This window comes from Lipotes vexillifer, unplaced genomic scaffold (assembly GCF_000442215.2).
Source record: "Lipotes vexillifer unplaced genomic scaffold, Lipotes_vexillifer_v1.1 scaffold663, whole genome shotgun sequence".
In the NCBI taxonomy this organism is placed as follows: domain Eukaryota; kingdom Metazoa; phylum Chordata; class Mammalia; order Artiodactyla; family Lipotidae; genus Lipotes; species Lipotes vexillifer.
In genome coordinates this window covers 975,317-995,447 of record NW_006788963.1, presented here as the reverse complement: position 1 = coordinate 995,447, position 20,131 = coordinate 975,317, and the positions used below count along the sequence as shown (strand labels likewise).

Below are 20,131 nucleotides of genomic sequence, written 5' to 3'. Positions count from 1 at the left end.
CCCTACCAGGTTCTGCTTGGAAGGCTTTTATTTCCACAGACATATTTTGATACCGGAGGCAGTTTTATTTCTTAGCTAATTAGATATTTATATTTTTATTCTTCCATTCTTCAACAATTTAGTAATTATTCTAATTAAAAACGTGTTTGCTTGCTTTTAGTTTCGTCTTTTTGTTTTTGTTCTGGTTTTTTTGATGAAGACTGATGGAGATCTAGTTCTTTTCAGATTTGTGGGTTTTTTCTTTTGTTGTTTAGTTGTATGAATTAATTTTATAATGTTTGATAGTGCTAAGGAGAAATTTTCATACTGCTGTGGTATATCTGGATAAACTAAACAGAACTTTTTTAATGTAGTGGAATACTGGTACAGCAAGTGAGGAAAATTAGCAGCTACAACTTCTAGAATGGATTCTTACAGGACCTATTTGGCAACTGTCAAACTTAGTGGCTCGTGGTTGGAAGAACAAGGTGAAGATATTTATGAGGTTGAATCTCGGGTACCTTTACCACATCCTTTTCCTCTGTGTGAACATTTGGATGAAAATAACTCAGTAATTGTTAATACTTCTATTTTTCATTTTATTGATAAAAGAAATGGGCATATATTAAAGCTTATTTCCAAAATTTCCCTGCCTACCCCTCCTTATTCAGTAAGTATAAAAATTTGGTTTTTTATAGTTTTATTTTATGCTTTCAGTTTTTTATACATTTAGTTTAAAACTGTAATGAGAAATGAACTTTAAGTGTCTTTGGTAAGGGTAAATGGAATAGAATCTTGTTTTCTTCTTGTTTGGTGTGTTACTACTCATTCATCCTGTAATGATTAATGTATTAAAGGGCTAAATTTTGTTCACAAGCCCCAACTTGGCTATGTTTTTCATTGCAGAAAGCAGAATAAGATAATATTTCAGTTCTCCCATGCCAGGCAAGCTGTTTAAAAAGATCCTGCTTGTCCTTAACTTCTATATGTTTATGATGCCAGTCCTGAGTAAAAATGGAATGATTATATTTAAAGGAATAGGCATTGTCATACCTAAAACAGCTAAGTGAATTGTCATTGAGCCAATTAGGAAATGTTTACAATTATATGGCATATTGCCTGTGGTTCCAGAAAAGAAAAAAGGAAACCTGGATTCTTATTTCAGTTTTTTTGCTAACTCCCTAAGGAGCTTATTTTTAATATGCCTACTAATCCTATGAGGAAATTCCTTTTTCTGCTTTTTATGTGAAATGTATGTTATAAGCAGTGTTAAGGGTATTTAGCATAGTTAGTATTTCAGGTTCATTTGACACTTAAATGTTGTGAATGATTCACTACAAGCTACTCAGTATGTTATTTGCCACTTGTGACTTTTATGGCTTTAATTATATGTACTAGCTAGTATTTAACAAGACAGATGCTTTCAGAATAGTTTTGTTACCTCCCCTAAAGCTTTTATATTAAAATGACAGATTATTTACTAATGATACATACTTTTAATGTAGTAAGTTTATTAAATTGTGTGAAAATATTGAATATATTTTTATATATTTCACATTATTAAGTATTAGGTTATAGGTATTATATAAATATTAGGAATAAACTGTACCTTAACTGGATGGAAGAGGTTTTTTTAAGTATAATGTATTTAAATAAATATTTGAAGGAATCTCTTATTCCAATAAATGTGGGTGCCATCTTCTATAATAAGTGAAATTTGTTTCCTAGATCTACTCTATTTGAGTCCCAGCTTTTTTGTTTTGCTTTGTAAAACTGAAGTTATTTCTTGTGGTTTCATAGTAATATTTAAATGCATCTTAAAGCAGGTTCAGATCTTGTCAGAAAATAGAATATAGAAGCCGACTTATTTTTCTTATCTAAAGCAAGTGTTTATTTTGTTGTAAGTGCATTGTTGTATTTGTAAAGTAAATTTGAAAAAGGAAAAAAAAACTCATATCCTAATTAGTTAGAGCTATGAACTGTTTTAGAGATTTCATATATTTCAGGCAACCATTTTACAATGTACAGGAAAAAAATTACATATGTACATGTGAAAGCAGTTGATTTATTTTTAAAATATAGGCTGGGACTAAGTTCAGGAGCAGGGCTTTTTATAAATTAGTTCATATTTTATGGTCATTTTTTAATTTTAAAAATTAATGTATACTGGTTATCCACATTTAAAGGAAAATAGTCTTTTGCCAGTCAAAAGTAAAAATATATATAAAGTTTTATCTTTGTTGAGGTAGCAACATATTATTACAGATATTTTAGGAAATATTTTGTGATTAAAATACGTGCTTAATTTTCCATTATGAATCTTAAATGTGTATGCATATTATTTTCAAGTAATGGGTTGTGAATGATATTTAAAACATCATATTAAAACAAGAATAATTACACAATAGATATGTGAGATACTGATTTATCCAACCACAAAATGGTACCACAAAAAGCTTTACTTAGTAACTCTAAAATCTATATGCTGTGGTAAATTTTTAAATGCTATGGTAAATTTTTTTTTAATGTAATGGTGTTAATATTAAATACCAGAAACATTTGTGCTCAGTTTTTCCCCATGTAGTTGTTTTAATAAAAACAGATAAAGCAGGTGCTAGCAGTAAGAAGCCCGGAAAACTAAAGCAGAGATAGTGCTTTTCTGCAATTTCGTGCAGCTGATAACAGTTATCACTGTTTTTGATCGCTTTGGCCTTGAGCCTGTACTTGACTGTCATCTTAAAAATTGTTTAAGAATGTGGTCAGTATATGCCAATAACAGCATTTTAAGGAGGCTGTGTTTATAGATAATGCCTCTATATTCTAAGGTTTTGAAAATAAACTGAATGTTCAGAGTCTTGTAGATGTTTCACAAATGGACAGAAGTATAAAGCTTTTAGTTAAAATATGGGTTAAACTTCATTTTGTTGTGCCACTATGATTTTATTCATTGATGACATTGCATTAATCATTTTTTATTAGTTCCCCACAGTGTACAGCAGGAGTCGCAGTCAATAAGTGTTAAATACAGAAAACATAAAGCTTATCATAGAACACATGGTTACATAAAATTCTTTACCAAATACAAAAAGAGCCTGTGTATTATTAATTTTATATCTCTTTTCATATGATAGCATATAGATCTAGTGATGTAAAGTGGTTTATTTTCAAAAGAAGCTTTTTTTGTTGCTCAGTAAAGTTAGAATACATATTTTATGGAAAGTTATGTATTATACACAACTAATCTACTTAGCTACTGATTTTACCCTACCTACTAGTACTAGCATGCACTAGAAATATTAAAGGACTACAATTCAACAGTATATCTTTATTTTCAGTTAAATTTTCTTTTTTTTTTTTTTTTTTAAAGCTTTAATGGGGAATGACACTGGTATTCTTAACACTTTGTCTTCCTTCACGTCTGCTTTCCCTCTTTGTTTAGCTGGAACATGCGAAAGTTACACAGACAGAATTGATGTGTGAGTCATTTAGACAGAAACAAGAAGTAACAGAGTCCCTTAAGTGCCAAGAAGAACTGCGAGAGCGCCTTCATGAGGAGTGCAGGGCCAGAGAACAGCTGGCTGTGGAGCTCAGTAAGGCTGAAGGTGAGCACCCTGCCATTGGCAACTGAGGGTGGAGAAATTTCAAGTCTAAAAATAAATTGTGGTGCAAGCCAAGTTTGGAAACCACCAGTCTACTTTTAATTTCAAATGCCCATTGAAAAGTAGTTATAGTTTGTCTTCAGAATTCCTCTAAGCAGTTTTAAAAACTATATATATTTTTTTAATTTTAAAAAGTACTTAGTAGAATTATAGAAAGTATTTAAAATTTTAGAAAATACAGAAGTGAACGATTAGTGAATTGTTACCATAATCCCACCATAAGACAACGGTTATAATTTAAAGATGAGGAAACTGGAGCAAAGAGATGCTAATAAATTGTTCAGTCACAACTAAATCGTGATTCCAGGCTTTAAGCCTGTAAAGCTCCATGTTGTTTATATCCTACCATGCTGTTGTGGGTGTTGGCCTTCTAGAATCACTTAAAATATCAACTTCCTCAAGTATATTTAAAATGTGATTCAGTTCACAAGCATCTGATTTATATTAAGCTTTCCAGGAACCTATCTATTTATATCCGTTTAATAAAGTGTGTTATACCTACATGATGTGATACATTAGCATAACAGAAAATTCAGAGGAATTTCTTATTTAGACACATATTTAATAAGAAAAGGCTATGTTGAGCATAGCATAGTTACTGCTGTCATCAGCAGCAAATTCATTCAAGACTTAATAGGTTGGAATGATTTAAAATTTGCTAACAGAACACCTTTTATTATTTATATAAATATAATGGTAAAATTTGAAATAATAATTACATTCCTTGTTAATTTTATTTTGTAGGTGTCATTGATGGCTATGCAGATGAAAAAACGCTTTTTGAAAGGCAAATTCAGGAAAAAATTGATATAATAGATCGTCTTGAGCAGGAGTTGTTATGTGCAGGTAATAGATTACAAGAATTAGAAGCAGAGCAACAGCAGATCCAAGAAGAAAGAGAATTACTGTCGAGGCAGAAGGAAGCTATGAAAGCTGAGGCAGGCCCAGTTGAACAGCGTATGTATTTTTAGACTTTATATGAAACATTCCTGAAAGGTTCAAGATGACTCTTTTCCCCCTTTCAGTGCCATTATTTATATATTTTATATAGGGATTGAAAAATAATAAGAAAATCTACCTTATTGGTAATTGTCTTATTAGCCAACCATGTGGAATCAAATTTGTTTTCTTTCTCCTTTGGCATATTTTGACAGAAAAAGATAATTCTTTATTTATCCTTAAACCTCTGCCTAAAGAGAAAGCTGCATATAATGAGGCAGGATATTTTTTAAACTGTGTAAGATTTAGTTCTTTTTTTTTTGCGGTACGCGGGCCTCTCACTGTTGTGGCCTCTCCCTTTGCGGAGCACAGGCTCCGGACGCGCAGGCTCAGCGGCCGTGGCTCACAGGCCCAGCCGTTCCGCGGCATGTGGGATCTGCCCGGACCAAGGCACGAACCCATGTCCCCTGCATCGGCAGGCGGACTCTCAACCACTGCGCCACCAGGGAAGCCCAGATTTAGTTCTTTTAATTGCAGAAAGGCAGCAAAATGTATACTTGCATTAACTAAGAGCACTGACCTGCACTAGTATTGAGCAGGTGAGGTGGATTTCAGCCTGCAAGATAATAGATTGAAAAGGTCACTGGCTCTTAGAAGCAGGCTGACATCTAGTTTAATATAAGCAGGACTTCAAAGAATAAATAAGTTTACAGGGCTTCCCTGGTGGTGCACTGGTTGAGAGTCCGCCTGCCAATGCAGGGGACACGGGTTCGTGCCCCGGTCCTGGAAGATCCCACATGCCATGGAGCAGCTGGTCCCGTGAGCCATGGCCGCTGAGCCTGCGTGTCCGGAGCCTGTGCTCCGCAACGGGAGAGGCCACAGCGGTGAGAGGCCCGCGTACCGCAACAAAACAAAACAAACAAACAAAATAATAAGTTTACAAATAACCTTTAATTTTTTCTTAAATGAGACATTAGGTAACATCTTAAAGTTTGTTCGGTGGTAAAAAAAAATAAATGTCAGTCTTTGTAACAGTGGAACTTTAAATCCTTTTAATCATATCCTCTCACTTTTATATTACACATGCAGTCAGATTATAAATGTGTAGTTTTACTAATTGAATTTTATCAATTTAGAGATACAACATACATTTTTGTAATATGGTGAAGTTTTTCTGGTTGCTCAAATTTGTTTAGCACAGGTTTAGGGTTGGAATTTTTTGTGTGGAAAGTATATGCATGATATATGAAAAATGTTTAAGAAATACTGATACATCTGAAAATGTTACCAATGATAATAATCAGTGGTTTCAACTTTTACTTCTAATTCTTTTGTGTATGTGTATTATTCTATTTTAGGAAATAGAAGACATGTAAATTATCATATTTTTGTTCTCTGTGTGTGTTTTTTCTTTCCTAATAGGACTAGTAGATGCTGCAGTCGATGCAGCACCTGGAGCAGGTGTGTTTATACAATTGCATGGCCATTGGGTGACCCTTGGATTTTTCAACCAACTAACATATCTCTAATTTTGCTGTTTTGTTTCATACTTACAGTTTTTCTCTTTAACAACAGAAAAACTCTTCTTACAATAAAAATACATATTTATATTTGGAATTAACAACTGAGATTCATAGTGACCATCATCTTCTTATATCTATTATTCCACAGAGCTTAAGACCATTTCAGTTTTTTAAAGAAAACGTTGGTTTATTAAAAGTTTTTTTCTTTAACAAATATATTAAACTCTTACAGCCTGTGAGTTTTCAAAATACTCTCTTCTAAATCAGGAAGTATGTAAGATGATGGTATCAGTAGGATCAGTGAAATTTAATAAAGAGAATTTCTGGTTGATTAACTTTTATATTAACATCTAAATCAGTATTGTTTTAAAAGGAAAGCTGTTTTCTGTAGATTTCTAATCCTGAGTACAGTGTTGACAGACCAGTTAGTGTAAAGACTCTAGATTATATTCCTTCCATTTTCTTCATTAGAGAATTGTTCTACTTTGCTATATGTAATTTATTATTGTATGATTAATATTAATAATAATGGCTAACACTTACATGTAGTGCTTACCATAGTCTAGGCACTGTTCTTCACATATGTTAACTCATTTGATTCCACAACAACTCTTAGAGATCAGTACTGTTACTTTCCCCAGTTTACATATAAGGAAATTGAAGGACATCGTGTTAAGTGTCGCAGAGACAAGTGGCAGTTAGGATGTGAACCCACAGTCTTTGCTCTTAAGCACCACACCACACCTCTCTTACTTGTCAATTTTCCCGTGATACACATACATGTGAGCATGCAAGACTAAGTCAGGAATGTGGATCTAATAAGGAGTAAGGCTAACAGGAAATTCTGATTCTAGTTGTATTTCTTTTCTGTAACTCTTACTTGCCTTGGTTAAAGGTTTAAAGTATTTGATCTCTGTGTGTATTGTGTATGCATATAAAAATGACTTTATGGGTTTAAATTAATTGATTTTTGCCTGAGGTGAGTTCTTTCTGTGCTTGAATTTGGTTAGACTTTGCTCTTTTCCTTATAGTGAAAGTGGATTTTGAGGGGGTCATTTGCTATGCTCTTTTCACAAAAATATTGTTTTTAGTGACAGGACATATTCTTTCTGTTAATTCTGTACAATTTTATTGATACTAGCTTGCTTACTTATATAGGAATATGTTATTTTGATATTTTCATAAGAGTATTTTCCTTTTTTACATGCGTTTGAAGTAAAACTCGTCTCCTTTATTTCATGAAGTTAAAATTTGAATACAGTTATGGGTGGTTTTACTATCATAACATCATTAGTTGTGATTTAATGTAGTATATTTTTGCACTTATAAACAGAATTACTACAGGAGACAGAAAAACTGATGAAGGAAAAACTAGAGGTACAGTGTCAAGCTGAAAAAGTACGTGATGACCTTCAAAAACAAGTGAAAGCTCTAGAAATAGATGTCGAGGAACAAGTCAGTAGATTTATAGAGCTGGAACAGGAAAAAAATGCCGAACTAATGGATTTAAGACAGCAAAACCAAGCACTGGAAAAGCAGTTAGAAAAAATGAGAAAATTTTTAGATGTAAGTATTCTTAACATTAATATTAATTTTCTCAGTGGAATGCTACTTGCTGCTCTTCTAGGTTGTGGATTTTATATTATGGAGGGACTCTTAAATTCTAATATTTCCATCTATATGTGTCATCTACTAATTAATTGAAAAGTACTATTTCGATTAAAAATTCTAGTAATTTTTATTGTGCAGCTTTCAGAATTAAAAGCAGTACAGGCAGATTACGAGTAAGCCCTACCAGTTAGCCTTTCCAAATTCATAGTTAAGAAGTTTGTCCTAGTCTTTTTCTTAACCAATAGCCAAAGCAAGTTAGGATCCTAAAAGCTAATTGGCCACCAGTGTTTAACCCATAAAAGATACACAGGTAACAAGTGTGCCCTGGAAGCAAAGGACTGGAATAGTTGTCATGCTGTCATTACTCTCTTCAAAAAAGATGTTAAGTCTCTAATTTCACATGGATTTTCTTCCTTGGGATTTCATTTAAGCCGTGTGTTATCTTCACAGATCATAGAATAAGATTCTTACACATTTTATAATTTTAGGTGTAAAACCTAGATTAAAATGAAAGAAATTGATTTACCACACAATTTGTTCTACTTTTTTTTTGTTTAATGACTAAATTAATAGTGGAATTCCTCCTTTCTTCCAAAAAAGTAAATTCATTTTAAGAAGAACATATTTATTTCATTCTGTGTTTAACATTACTTGAATTTTTAAAAGTGTTGTGCTTCAGATAACATTTAAATGCTTAAATTTTTGTTGAAGAGCTGTAATAGGTTATGTACCATACAACAAATGTTATCTTTTTAAACCTTTTTGATTTGGGGTATTCCCGTGATCATCAGTTGTTTGTCTTCAAACAAAACTGTGCCTACAAGTAAAGGGAAGTAAGGGAAATAATAGCTTCAATAAATATTATTTCTTCATTTACTATTACTATTAAACTTCAGGAGCAAGCCATTGATAGAGAACACGAGAGAGATGTATTCCAACAGGAAATACAGAAACTAGAACAGCAACTTAAGGTCGTACCTCGATTCCAGCCTATCAGTGAACATCAAACTAGAGAGGTAAGAATTTTACTGATACTGTCTGCCGTACAATAATTTGTATATTATGTGTAAAATAAGATGCATATAATAAAAAACTTAAAAGGACTTCTTTCTATTGTATATAAATCTTCAGAATCAGAAACTTAAATATTACTTCAATATGAGAAGGTTCTTGAAACCCTAAAAATTCCAAAGAAGTATAAAATACCTATAAACTCATTGTAGTAAAATGTTATTTACATTCTCATTTTATAGAAGGAAACTGATGTGGAACAGCCTTATCTATTGGAGCAGTAGAAAAGTTATCAATCCCCACAGAGTTTATAGTTATTCATCTTGTTCCTGACCTTTTTAGATTTTGAAAAGTAGCTGTGTGTTCGTTGACACTCAAAAGAATATTTAAGCTCTAGAACTTCCTGTCATTTCCTACTATTTGTTTTCTTATATTTAAAAAGAGTGAGCTGCCTCATTCATGAAACTTCAAGAAACTAACAAGGATGTGTGTATTTGATTTTCTTCCAAATCATTGATCCGTTTGTTTTCTCCTTACTTTGCCAGATCTGAGTCCCCAGCTTCTGATTTTTTCAGGATCAAAAAAAAAAAAAAAATCTAACTGTAACAGTATATTGTGCCATTTTGCTATACCTCCTTTACTGTCTTTTCCTTTGACTTCACTTCAAACTTAGTCCACCTTTTATTGTTAAAGTTTCTCCTCAGGCTTTATTACTGTCATCCTTGAACCTGTAATTGTAGGTAAGCTTGCATTTCTTCTAATGTTTTGAGGAATAAGTGCCATTTTTAGATGATTTCCTGAAAGTATCTCCCTGAAATAAGGTAGAATTCCTTTTTTTCTTACCATCACGTTTCTTTTTTTTAAATAAGTTTTCTCTCTTCACTTGATTAGAACTAATTTCACAAGCTACCTTATTGATCCTTCCTGTATCCTTCCATCAGAGAGCCATTCACTTGAATGGTGCTGCATATCAGAATCACTTAGGGAAACTTTCAGGGTGCACAAATCCCTCTCAGCACCTGGTATTCTCCTCTGTATTCTGGGCTGGTGGAATCTGTAGGCTGCAAAGCTTTCCAAGTGACTGTATTAAAGGTCCCCAATTTCCTCCCATCCCTGTGGTATTTAGAACCATTGTATTATTATATGTATTGATATAACCATTTGTGGAAAGAAAAACATAATCCGTGAAAGTTTTTTAGGTCACCTTATCTTACATATAAATGTTAAGTCAGTACTGTGTAAACTTGTTTTATTAGGTTTTGGTGTGGCTGTGCCATTAGAGCTTGTAATTCAACATTATTCAAAAATGTATTGTTGCTCCTTCTAGCTAGAGAAACTGTTAGTCTTAAGAGAACTTTTTTAAAAGGTTTGGTGAAAGCAATATTATTTCTCTTTTACTAGTACTGCTTAGATGTATCAACTCAGAAAACGTTGCTGTAGTTGGAGACAATAGTGCTATCCTTACCAAAAATAAAATTAGCATAGCGTCTAAAAATCCTTTTTGAAATGAGGATAGATATATTATTAACATGCTTACATTTTTTAACATTACAGTTTTTGCTTATTATATTTCCAGGTTGAACAGTTAACAAATCATCTGAAAGAAAAAACAGACAAGTGCAGTGAGCTTTTGCTCTCTAAAGAGCAGCTTCAGAGGGATATACAGGAGCGTAATGAAGAAATTGAGAAACTGGAGTTCAGAGTAAGGGAATTGGAGCAAGCCTTACTCATGAGTACAGACAGTTTTCAAAAGGTGTGACATTTTCTTTGCGTTAATTTTATCAAGTGTTTTAGTACGGATTACTCTTAGTTACATGAACATCAGTTTCTGTTTTTGTTTTTGTTTTTTTTTGCGGTACGCGAGCCTCTCACTGTTGTGGCCTCTCCCGTTGCGGAGCACAGGCTCCGGACGCGCAGGCTCGGTAGCTGTGGCTCACGGGCCTAGCCACTCCGCAGTATGTGCGATCCTCCTGGACCGGGGCACGAACCCGTGTCCCCTGCATCGGCAGGCAGATTCTCAACCACTGCGCCACCAGGGAAGCCCCGAACATCAGTTTTTTTTAATTAAAAAAATCACTGATGATGCTTTGTTGATATTATTGTGTAATGTATATATCTTGATGTCTTCATTGACATCATAACCATTTCTGTTTATTCTTATCTACAAATGTTACTTGCATATGAGTCCTGATAAAGATTAATTAAACCAGAAGAATTAATTGCCCTTTTAACCATCAGTAAGTTTGTGATTCTAAAATAATAGCAAAGTGAAAAATCTGTAAGCACCAGTTTAGGCTGATGCTTTACCCCAAACTAAGAAGCAATGAGATCTGTTCCTGTTATGCTACAGAAAGCAAAGATGAATGAAAGAACAGGTTAAGGAAATTGGGAGGGGAGCAGCTGAGGGGATAGCCTTCATTTTATCTGAGAAATGAATTTTAAGATTGTCAGGCAATTCCTGTGTTAATTTGTATAAAATGCATTCAAGACTGAATGTTGTAACTTTTGATCATTCACTAATGTAGATTATCTACTTCTAATTAGAGAAATAGAATTGCTACTTCTCCAATTAAAATGGATAGTCAGGATTTAATGTCTGAAATTTTGAGAAAATTCTTATATATTTAAAGGTAGAGGACCGAAGACAGTTTGGATCTGTAGAAGCTAAAGCGGAATTGTCTCTAGAAATACAGTTGCAGGCTGAGCGAGATGCCATAGACAGAAAGGAAAAAGAGGTAAGTTTATTTTTAATGACAAAGTGTGGCTTGAATTATTTTAGAAAATATCATTTGATTAGAATGAAGTTTATGGTCTAAAACCAAAGTTTAGAGTTTCTTAGCTTATTGCCTAAGTTGAACTTGGAAGACAGTAAACATTTCAACAAACAACCTGGAATGAAGAAGAGGGGACAAGTAAAAACGCTTGGACACGGGAGGAAGTTTTGAGGACAGAAAAGGTGGCTGGTTTGGTAGGTATGAATTCAGTGAAGAGGAGAGTGCAGAGAGATAGTAGGGTTTGGGCCCAAGGCAGTATCTTCCTCTTGACCTTACCATAGGCTTTGAATTACTGCTACTTTGCTGTGGGTTTTGTTTTTTTTTAAGTTGTATTGCCCTGGGAGATAACAGTGCCTTTTTACACTGTGCTAAACATGTTCTTAAAACAAAAGATTAATAATAAAGTAATTCTATAAAGTTCTTTTATGTTTTTCTACTCCCTCCCTTTCCAAAAAAAAAAACCCAGAAAATGCACTTTTAAAACAGCAGTAATTTCCAGTTCCTAATTATTTAAACCTTTGTCTACCATTAGTTTTTCTAAAGCATATTGTACTCTGTGTCATCTAGCTATATCATATTTTGAATGTTTCAAAAATTTTAATTACATTTTTATCTCTTTCCATATAATTTTCTCAGGACATTTGATGTATTTTAAGAAATATTTATTGAATGTAAACAGTATATTAATGTTAATGAGTGCTTTGAAAAATAGAAGAATGATTTAGATGTCAGCTTGGAGAACTTGTAGTTTGGAGGAGAAAAAAGTCATCTATATAAATGACTAAATGGAAATGATCATTTCCATGAGAATGGTTATTTTCTCATTTTCACGTAGTACTGACTAATGTTTATCTTAGAGATTCGTATTTATTTTGTTTTTTGGCTTTTATGTGAGAGACAGAGAATATTTTTGTTGATATGTAACCACTTCTGTGTGTTTCGGAAAGAATTAACATTTAAAGATTTACCTTACACTAAATAATCAAATAAATTGTCTGCTTTCTAAAAAGATGGAACTCCAAAACTGGTCACAAAGGCAATGATAATTGATTATGGATAACTGATTAAGTTTACTAATTTTATATTTTTATTGTCATTTGAATTTTATTTAATGCTACTTAACACCTTAATTTCTTGAAGTAAGTATCCAATAACTGCCTACCATTTACTTAGACTCATACTTATTGGAACTACAAGAGGCCTTAGAGAGCTTCTGTCAACCAGCTCCCAGTTTTTACAGATGAAACAGAGGCAGCCATGTTGAATGAGTAAAGAATTAAACTGATGGCTAACGTTGGTCTACTAAAACTTGTCACTGTTATTCACGTTTGAATAACAGTGACAAGTATTCTGTCAGAACCCACTCACTCAGTAACTGGAGACTGAAAGATAGGAATGTAAAATTGAAACATGTATCTTTTAATGAAAATAACTTTTAAGCGTTCTCTCCTGTACTAGGCAAATGTTTTCAGATATCTGACAGTATAAACATAAGATGTCTATGTGTCATTATATCTGAGATACTTCCTACTACTCTCATAGCCTGTTTGTGTAAAACTTTTTTTTAAAGTTTATTACAGTATTTAGAAATTCAAAATGAATAGAAAGAGAAGAAAACCTTAGAAGATAGGAAATTCAGGATGTATAAGAGAAGGAGAATAATGCGGAGAGAAATAGAAGGAAGAATTTCTTTAAGAAAAAGATGCCTTCAGTTAGGTTTTAGCTCTGTGAAGGTGGTTGTAGCTCTTTATAGAGTTAAAGAGATCTAGCTTACAAATGGCAATAGTAAATAATAATAGTTAACTTTGTTGAAGTCTGTGCTAGAAAGTGCTAAGTATTTTAAACATCTTATGTCATTAACCCTTGCAGTCTCCCTGAGGATAGGTTCTGTTGATATTTCCACTTCATACATGAGTAAACCAGATCTTAAGAGAGGTTAAGGAACTTGCTCATAGTCACATAGTAAGTGGTTAAGCAAGAATTCCTCCTCGATTTCTCTGATTCTGGAGCCCTGTGATGCTATACTTCCAAAACATCTGGGCATGTTTTGCCCTGTTGGTGAGAAGTATTATAGACTGTCATTCAACATTTATTGAACCCCTATGTGTAGAACACCACTGTCCAATTGTAAAACCAGTACCGATCTTCAAGGAATCTCCTATCTAACTAGGATATGTATACACACATATACATACACACACACACACACACACACACACACACACACACACACACACACACACACACATTTGAAAGAGAAGAATACTTAAAAGAAAACACAAATAGGTGCAAATTAATGTAATCCAAACAGTCTAGATATCATTTGGTAGCTAAATAGAACAAGGTTAAACCAGAAAGCTACCATTCTATTTTTAGACCTTAATAATATTTTTCTGGTTTTTGGTTGTCATAGACTCAGTAATAAGACAGCCAGGGACTGCAACTGAAGTCTGGCTGAGTAAGAGAAGAGAATGCCTTACAGTGTCATTTTGGGAATTGAAGTCTCTGTTTTGATGCCTCAAGTTCAGCTACTTATGATGGGAATGTTAGTGCTTTAGACCAGTGCTTCTCAAACTTTAATGTGCATGTGAATCCCCTGGGGATCTTGTTAAAATAAAGAATCTGATTCAGTAGGTCTGGGGTGGGGCTTGAGAATCTGTGCTTCTAACATGTTCCCAGGTGAGGCCACTTCTGCTTCAGGGACCACTCTTTGAATATTAAGGCTAAGAATTTGACCATAAACTGTTTTATCAAAAAAGAAAATAAGTATCAGGTGAGGCAGGGCAAGGGCAGCAATTTTGAACTTAAATATCTATGTATGTGTTGAAATAATACCTTGTCATCAAACATAGTCACAGAAGATAGGGATAAGTGTAAATACCATTATATTAGGCAACTTTGAAGAAGATATAATCATCACAGTTCTCAGCAAACTAACCTGATAATTATATATGCACAACTACTGACTATATTTAAGGTGTGCCTACTGAGTTTAATCAGTGTTAAAGAACAGTATTTAAATATGTCTTAGACATTAGTTATTAGAAGCAGGATAAATGATAGTTAAGAATGTAAGCTTCCAGAAGTAAACTCCTAAGGTTCAAAAACTGGCTTCCACATAGTAGCCTTGTGACTGCAGGTCAAGGTGCTCCTCTCTCAGTGACCCCTTCCTCATCTCTGAAATGGAGATAATCCTAGTAAAGATCTCATAAAGTTGTTATAGGGTTTTGAAAAAAATAATACATATAAAGCATCTTATGCCATGCCTAACAGTAAATTGTCTATAAATGATGGCTATTGTTACTAATATCAGTATGATTTCTATTAATGAAATATTAGGCTAAATGATTCTGAAGGTCTTTGCCTTGCTAATGCTAAGATATGATTCTGATTATGTATTGGTGTGTAATCAGAATATGCCCCCTTTCAAGTGCTAAGGTAATAAATGATTTATATGTACTTTCTGAGCCAGCTGCCACTAAATGCTGCTCTTGTGTCTTAGGTTGCTTTTAATGCAGCAATTTTGATCATAGGTAAATACACATTTGAAAATCCATTCATTAAAAATGTATTAAGAAGCTACAAAGCATTGAGCTAAATGACTGTTCCTCTCCTCAACCAAACCCAAATATTAAACCAAACTCTTAATATTCATCATTAGTTTCAATCTCTACATAGCCATCAAAGAGCAATTGCTTTATCATTAGTGGTAATCTGTGCTCAGAAATGAGCTGAATTTCAGCTGTCCTACATATAGGAACACTCTAATTTTCTCCTAAAATGGTTTTACTAACTTTAAGTTTCTGTTATTTCAGACCCTAAGGGTCTCTTGCTCTTAGCATCTACCTCTGCTTCCTTCTGCTCAAATAAGGCACGTGGCTGCCAAACCTTTCATTGGGTTAAGTATTAATATGGACTAAATTGAGCTAATCTCACTTGGTGGCTAAAATAACTGACCTAATTCTACAGCTTTCTTGAGCATTTTTAATAGCAATTAATTTAACATAAAATAAGATCTAAAATGTGGACTCTTTTCCTTCCTCCCATGACCCTTTTATGCTTTATCAGAGGATAATTTTAGGTAGGAAATGGCTCCTTGTATCCTTCCTCTGAAGGTCTCGTCTTTGCTTTGGGCAGGATGGTTTAAAGGTGTTTAGTTTAAAAATGTCTAGAAACCACACAGTTACATCTGGCTTAGAGAAACCCCTTTCCTTTATTCTCATGGCTTACGTGTTTTAAGCATATATACTGTAGAGCCAATACAGCACTCTTCATTCTCTCTTGACAAATAAACGTTTGTATGAACAGTTTTTTCTCTTTCCTTTTGATAATTTTGGTATCAAAGATCACAAACTTAGAAGAACAGTTAGAACAGTTCAGAGAAGAACTGGAAAATAAGAATGAAGAAGTCCAGCAGCTACATATGCAATTAGAAATACAGAAAAAGGAATCTACTACTCGCCTACAAGAACTTGAACAAGAAAACAAATTATTTAAGGTAATTACTTAAGGAAAACTTTGCCTCTAAATAATTCATTGTGTTTGTCTTGTGTAGTAGTTGTAGTATTAAGCATTTGCTAAATCCAGCCACTAAATAGTACTTAAAAAAGGAACATTAGCTGCAGATGGATTTGCATGGAATTTATCTTCAAGCCAACGTAAACATTTGAATTCATCAGAAATGAAAAATTTTGGAGACCTTTATCAAAACATTTTAAGAATTATTGATTTACAATAATTATATAATAGCTCTGATTTTTTTTTTCATTTGTATGTTTTAGATGCTATAGCTTGGTAAGAGTTAATTGACAGAATGTTCCGAAAATCACCTGTAATGCCCTATCCAACTGGGATGGTTATTTTTGTTCCTAGGATGAAATGGAGAAACTGGGATTTGCCATAAAGCAAGCTGATCCTATCTCTACCCAGGACCAACATGTACTATTTGGGAAATTTGCTCAAATAATGCAGGAAAAAGAGGTAGAAATTGACCAATTGAATGAGCAAATTACAAAACTTCAGCATCAACTTAAAATTACAACAGATAACAAGGTACACTAATTTAACATTATTACATGAAATTATTTAAACTAGAATTTTATTTTTATTTTTTATTGAAGTATAGTTGATTTACAATATTGTATTAGTTTCATGTGTACAGCAAAGTGATCTAGGTTTGTTTTTGGTTTTTTCAGATTATTTTCCATTATAGGTTATTACAAAATATTAAACAGAGTTCCCTGTGTTATAAAGTAAATCTTTGTTCTTTATCTATTTTATGTATAGTAATTTGTGCTGCTATGAACATTGGGGTGCATGTATCTTTTCAAATTAGAGTTTTTGTCTTTTGTGGATACATGCCCGGGAGTAGGATTGCTGGATCATATAGTAACTCTGTTTTCAGTTTTTTAAGGAACCTCCATACTGTTTTCCATAGTGGCTAAGCTAGAATTTTAAAGGGCAAGATGGTTATTTTTCAGTTTCTTTGTGAATGTAAAAACCAAGTAAAACTTTAATTCTCTTTAACCCGTTAATTTCAATTTAATAAGACATACTGGTTTAACAAGCTATGTATATGTTTATCCCTTCCTAACATTGTCAGAGATTTTTGATGTTTTATAGGGAGTCTCTGGTGACTCAGATTTCATCATATCACTCTAACCAAATCTATTAAAAATTCTTCTATTTTGTGTGAGTTAAATAAGATAATGACATTTGAGCACTGTTTTAGACTTTTATTTCAGTACTTTATCCTGTTATAGACTGTTATATTTCAGTACTGCATCCTTTTTTGATTAGATTGTATTGATATTGACTATTTTACTTATAGGAAATAATCTATTAAATGCCTAAATCACTTTATGTTTAATGACTTTCTGAATGAAGTTCTAAATAAGGTCCTTGTTTGATGTGATGGAGGACTGTTGGTCTATATTAAAATTAATTTAGGATGTCTGAGAAGTAAATTATTTTTGTGTGTGTGATCAACACTTTAAGATCCTGCCCTAAAATAAAATAAAATTCCCTAAATATAAATACATATTTATTGTATATGTTACTTTTTTGTTAACTAATAGGTTATTGAAGAAAAAAATGAACTAATAAGGGATCTTGAAACCCAGATAGAATGTTTGATGAGTGATCAAGAACGTGTGAAGAAAAATAGAGAAGAAGAAATTGAGCAACTCAATGAAGTGATTGAAAAGCTTCAACAGGAATTGGCAAATATTGAACAGAAGACATCAGTGGTTACTGATTCTCTCCCAGAAGAAGCAGACAGTTTAAAACATCAGTTGGATATAGTAATAGCTGAAAAACTGGCTTTGGAACAGCAAGTAGAAACCACTAATGAAGAAATGGCCTTGACAAAAAGTGTACTTAAAGAAACCAATTTAAAAATGAACCAGCTAACACAAGAATTATGTAGCTTAAAGAGAGAACATGAAAATATGGAAAAAATCCATAGTATACCAGAGAAAAGTGTTAACATGGCTGTAGACGATCTGAGCAGAAACAAACCTGGACTAGAAGTAGTCCTTACTGAGGGTGCTCATAAACCCGTAGAAAATCCGACTTACCTCAAATCTTTTGAAGAAAACAGCAGAGTTTCCATAAGCAGTTTGCAAACACAGGTGCTACAACTTGAGAGCACTGTGAGTGCAAAGGACTTAGAACTTACCCAATGTCATAAACAAATAAAGGACCTACAGGAGCAAGGCCAGTCTGAAAAAGAAGCACTGAAAAAGAAGATGGCAAACCTGCAAAATATACTTGAGGAAAAGGTGGCTGTTGCTCTTGTGAGTCAGGTCCAACTCGAAGCAGTTAAAGAATATGTAAAATTCTGTCAAGATAAACAAGCAGTTTCACCAGAACCTGGAGGAACAAATACACAGAATTTAAACCAACTAACAGAAAATGAGGTGGAGTCAAATGTGTCAGCACTGACCTTGAGAATATCAGAATTAGAAAGCCAGGTGGTTGAAATGCAGGTAGAAACTGCAGAAAAAAATGCTTTGGAAAAAGAAAAGAAGCTACTAGAACTACAGAAGCTTTTGGAGGACAATGAGATAAAACAGGGAAGCAAAGAAAGGAAAAGAAGCCCTCTAGGAGATTTTGAAGTTCTCAAGGTTAGTTTGTATTTGATTTTTTTCCACTTAAATACCCTAAGAAACTAACTCTCTTTTCCCTATTCCTTAAACTTACTGCTACTTTATTAAATACAGTGTTCTTTACACCTAGCAATTCATATATAAAGGGTTTTTATAAAAAATATTACCATTCCATGCAGTCATTATTATCACCAGAACAATGGATACAAACTATATTTTGTGGTCTTAAAATCACAATATTTATTTCACTACCATAGTCATTAAGTAGAGCAGTCAGAAGAAACTTGGAAATGTTAAGTATAGCAAATGTCCTCTGGAACTTGTGTGGGTTTTTTCCTTTTTCCTCTAACATGCATGTTAAGTGGTCATCATCCCTTTTAAGTAATGAAAATGTCAAAATATATTAGTGTTCTAGTGAATTAATGTATGAGTCTTAAGTCATTCACTTTTGCAGATTTTATACCTCATAATAGATTTCATCCTTTCACCCCTTTAAGTCTACTTATGTAAAGATCTGAAATCACAGTTATTTCTTAGCATAGGATAGGACAGGTGTGAAAGGACTTTAATTTTCAAATTCTCGCTTTATATATTTATAATTTTGAGAAGTTAATGTACAGTCCTATCTGGACACCAGAAATTAACTGATATATTAGGATTCTATAAATATTTATTTTGCAAAGGATAACAATTCTTTCCATTTACTAGGCTTTTTCCTCCTAGCTCACTGGAACTATATAAATTACTGTAAATGATATTTAAAATAGTAATGTGATGGGACTTCGCTGGTGGTCCAGTGGTTAAGAATCCGCCTTCCAGGGCTTCCCTGGTGGCGCAGTGCTTGAGAGTCCGCCTGCCGATGCAGGAGACGCGGGTTCATGCCCCGTTTCGGGAAGATCCCACATGCCGCGGAGCGGCTGGGACCCCCCCTTCCAATTCAGGGGACGTGGGTTCGAACCCTGGTCGGGGAACCAAGATCGCACATGCCACAGGGCAACTAAGCCCTCATGTCGCAACTACTGAGCACATGAGCCACAACTACAGAGCCCATGTGCTCTGGAGCCTGCACGCTGCAACTACTGAGCCCACGTACCACAATTAGAGAGAAGCCCATGCGCCTCAACAAAAGATCCCGCATGCTGCAACGAAGATCCCGCCTGCCCCAACTAAGACCCGACGCAGCCAAAAATAAAATAAATATTTAAAAATAAATAAATAAAATAAAATAGTAATGTGACTATCCATATATATAAAACTTCTAAAGTAACACGTGGTATCTTTTGAGGAAAGTGATATAAATATGAAACTTTTTTGAATGGGTGAACAAAGTATTTTCATTAATTATAAAATTTTAGGATATGTTCTGATGACATGATTTGCCTTTCATTCCCAGAAATATCATTCTTTTCTTACTGTCTCAAGAATATAAAATGGGGACTTCCCCGGTGGTCCAGTGGTAAAGAATCCACCTTCCAATGCCGGGGATGTGGGTTCAGTCCCTGGTCGGGGAACTAAGATCCTACATG

At 33.7% G+C, this 20,131-nt stretch overlaps 1 protein-coding gene across 1 annotated transcript in view; it reads left to right on the top strand.

Moving 5' to 3' along the window:
- Positions 1-20,131, top strand: part of AKAP9 (A-kinase anchoring protein 9) — a 151,628-nt gene that overhangs the window by 107,564 nt on the left and 23,933 nt on the right. Inside the window, exons 23-31 of the mRNA XM_007461897.1 lie at positions 3,419-3,581; positions 4,383-4,595; positions 7,434-7,666; positions 8,608-8,727; positions 10,299-10,475; positions 11,353-11,457; positions 15,842-15,994; positions 16,369-16,548; positions 17,574-18,623. Of these exons, the coding sequence (XP_007461959.1) occupies positions 3,419-3,581; positions 4,383-4,595; positions 7,434-7,666; positions 8,608-8,727; positions 10,299-10,475; positions 11,353-11,457; positions 15,842-15,994; positions 16,369-16,548; positions 17,574-18,623 (2,394 nt within the window). The remainder of the gene's footprint in view (positions 1-3,418; positions 3,582-4,382; positions 4,596-7,433; positions 7,667-8,607; positions 8,728-10,298; positions 10,476-11,352; positions 11,458-15,841; positions 15,995-16,368; positions 16,549-17,573; positions 18,624-20,131) is intronic.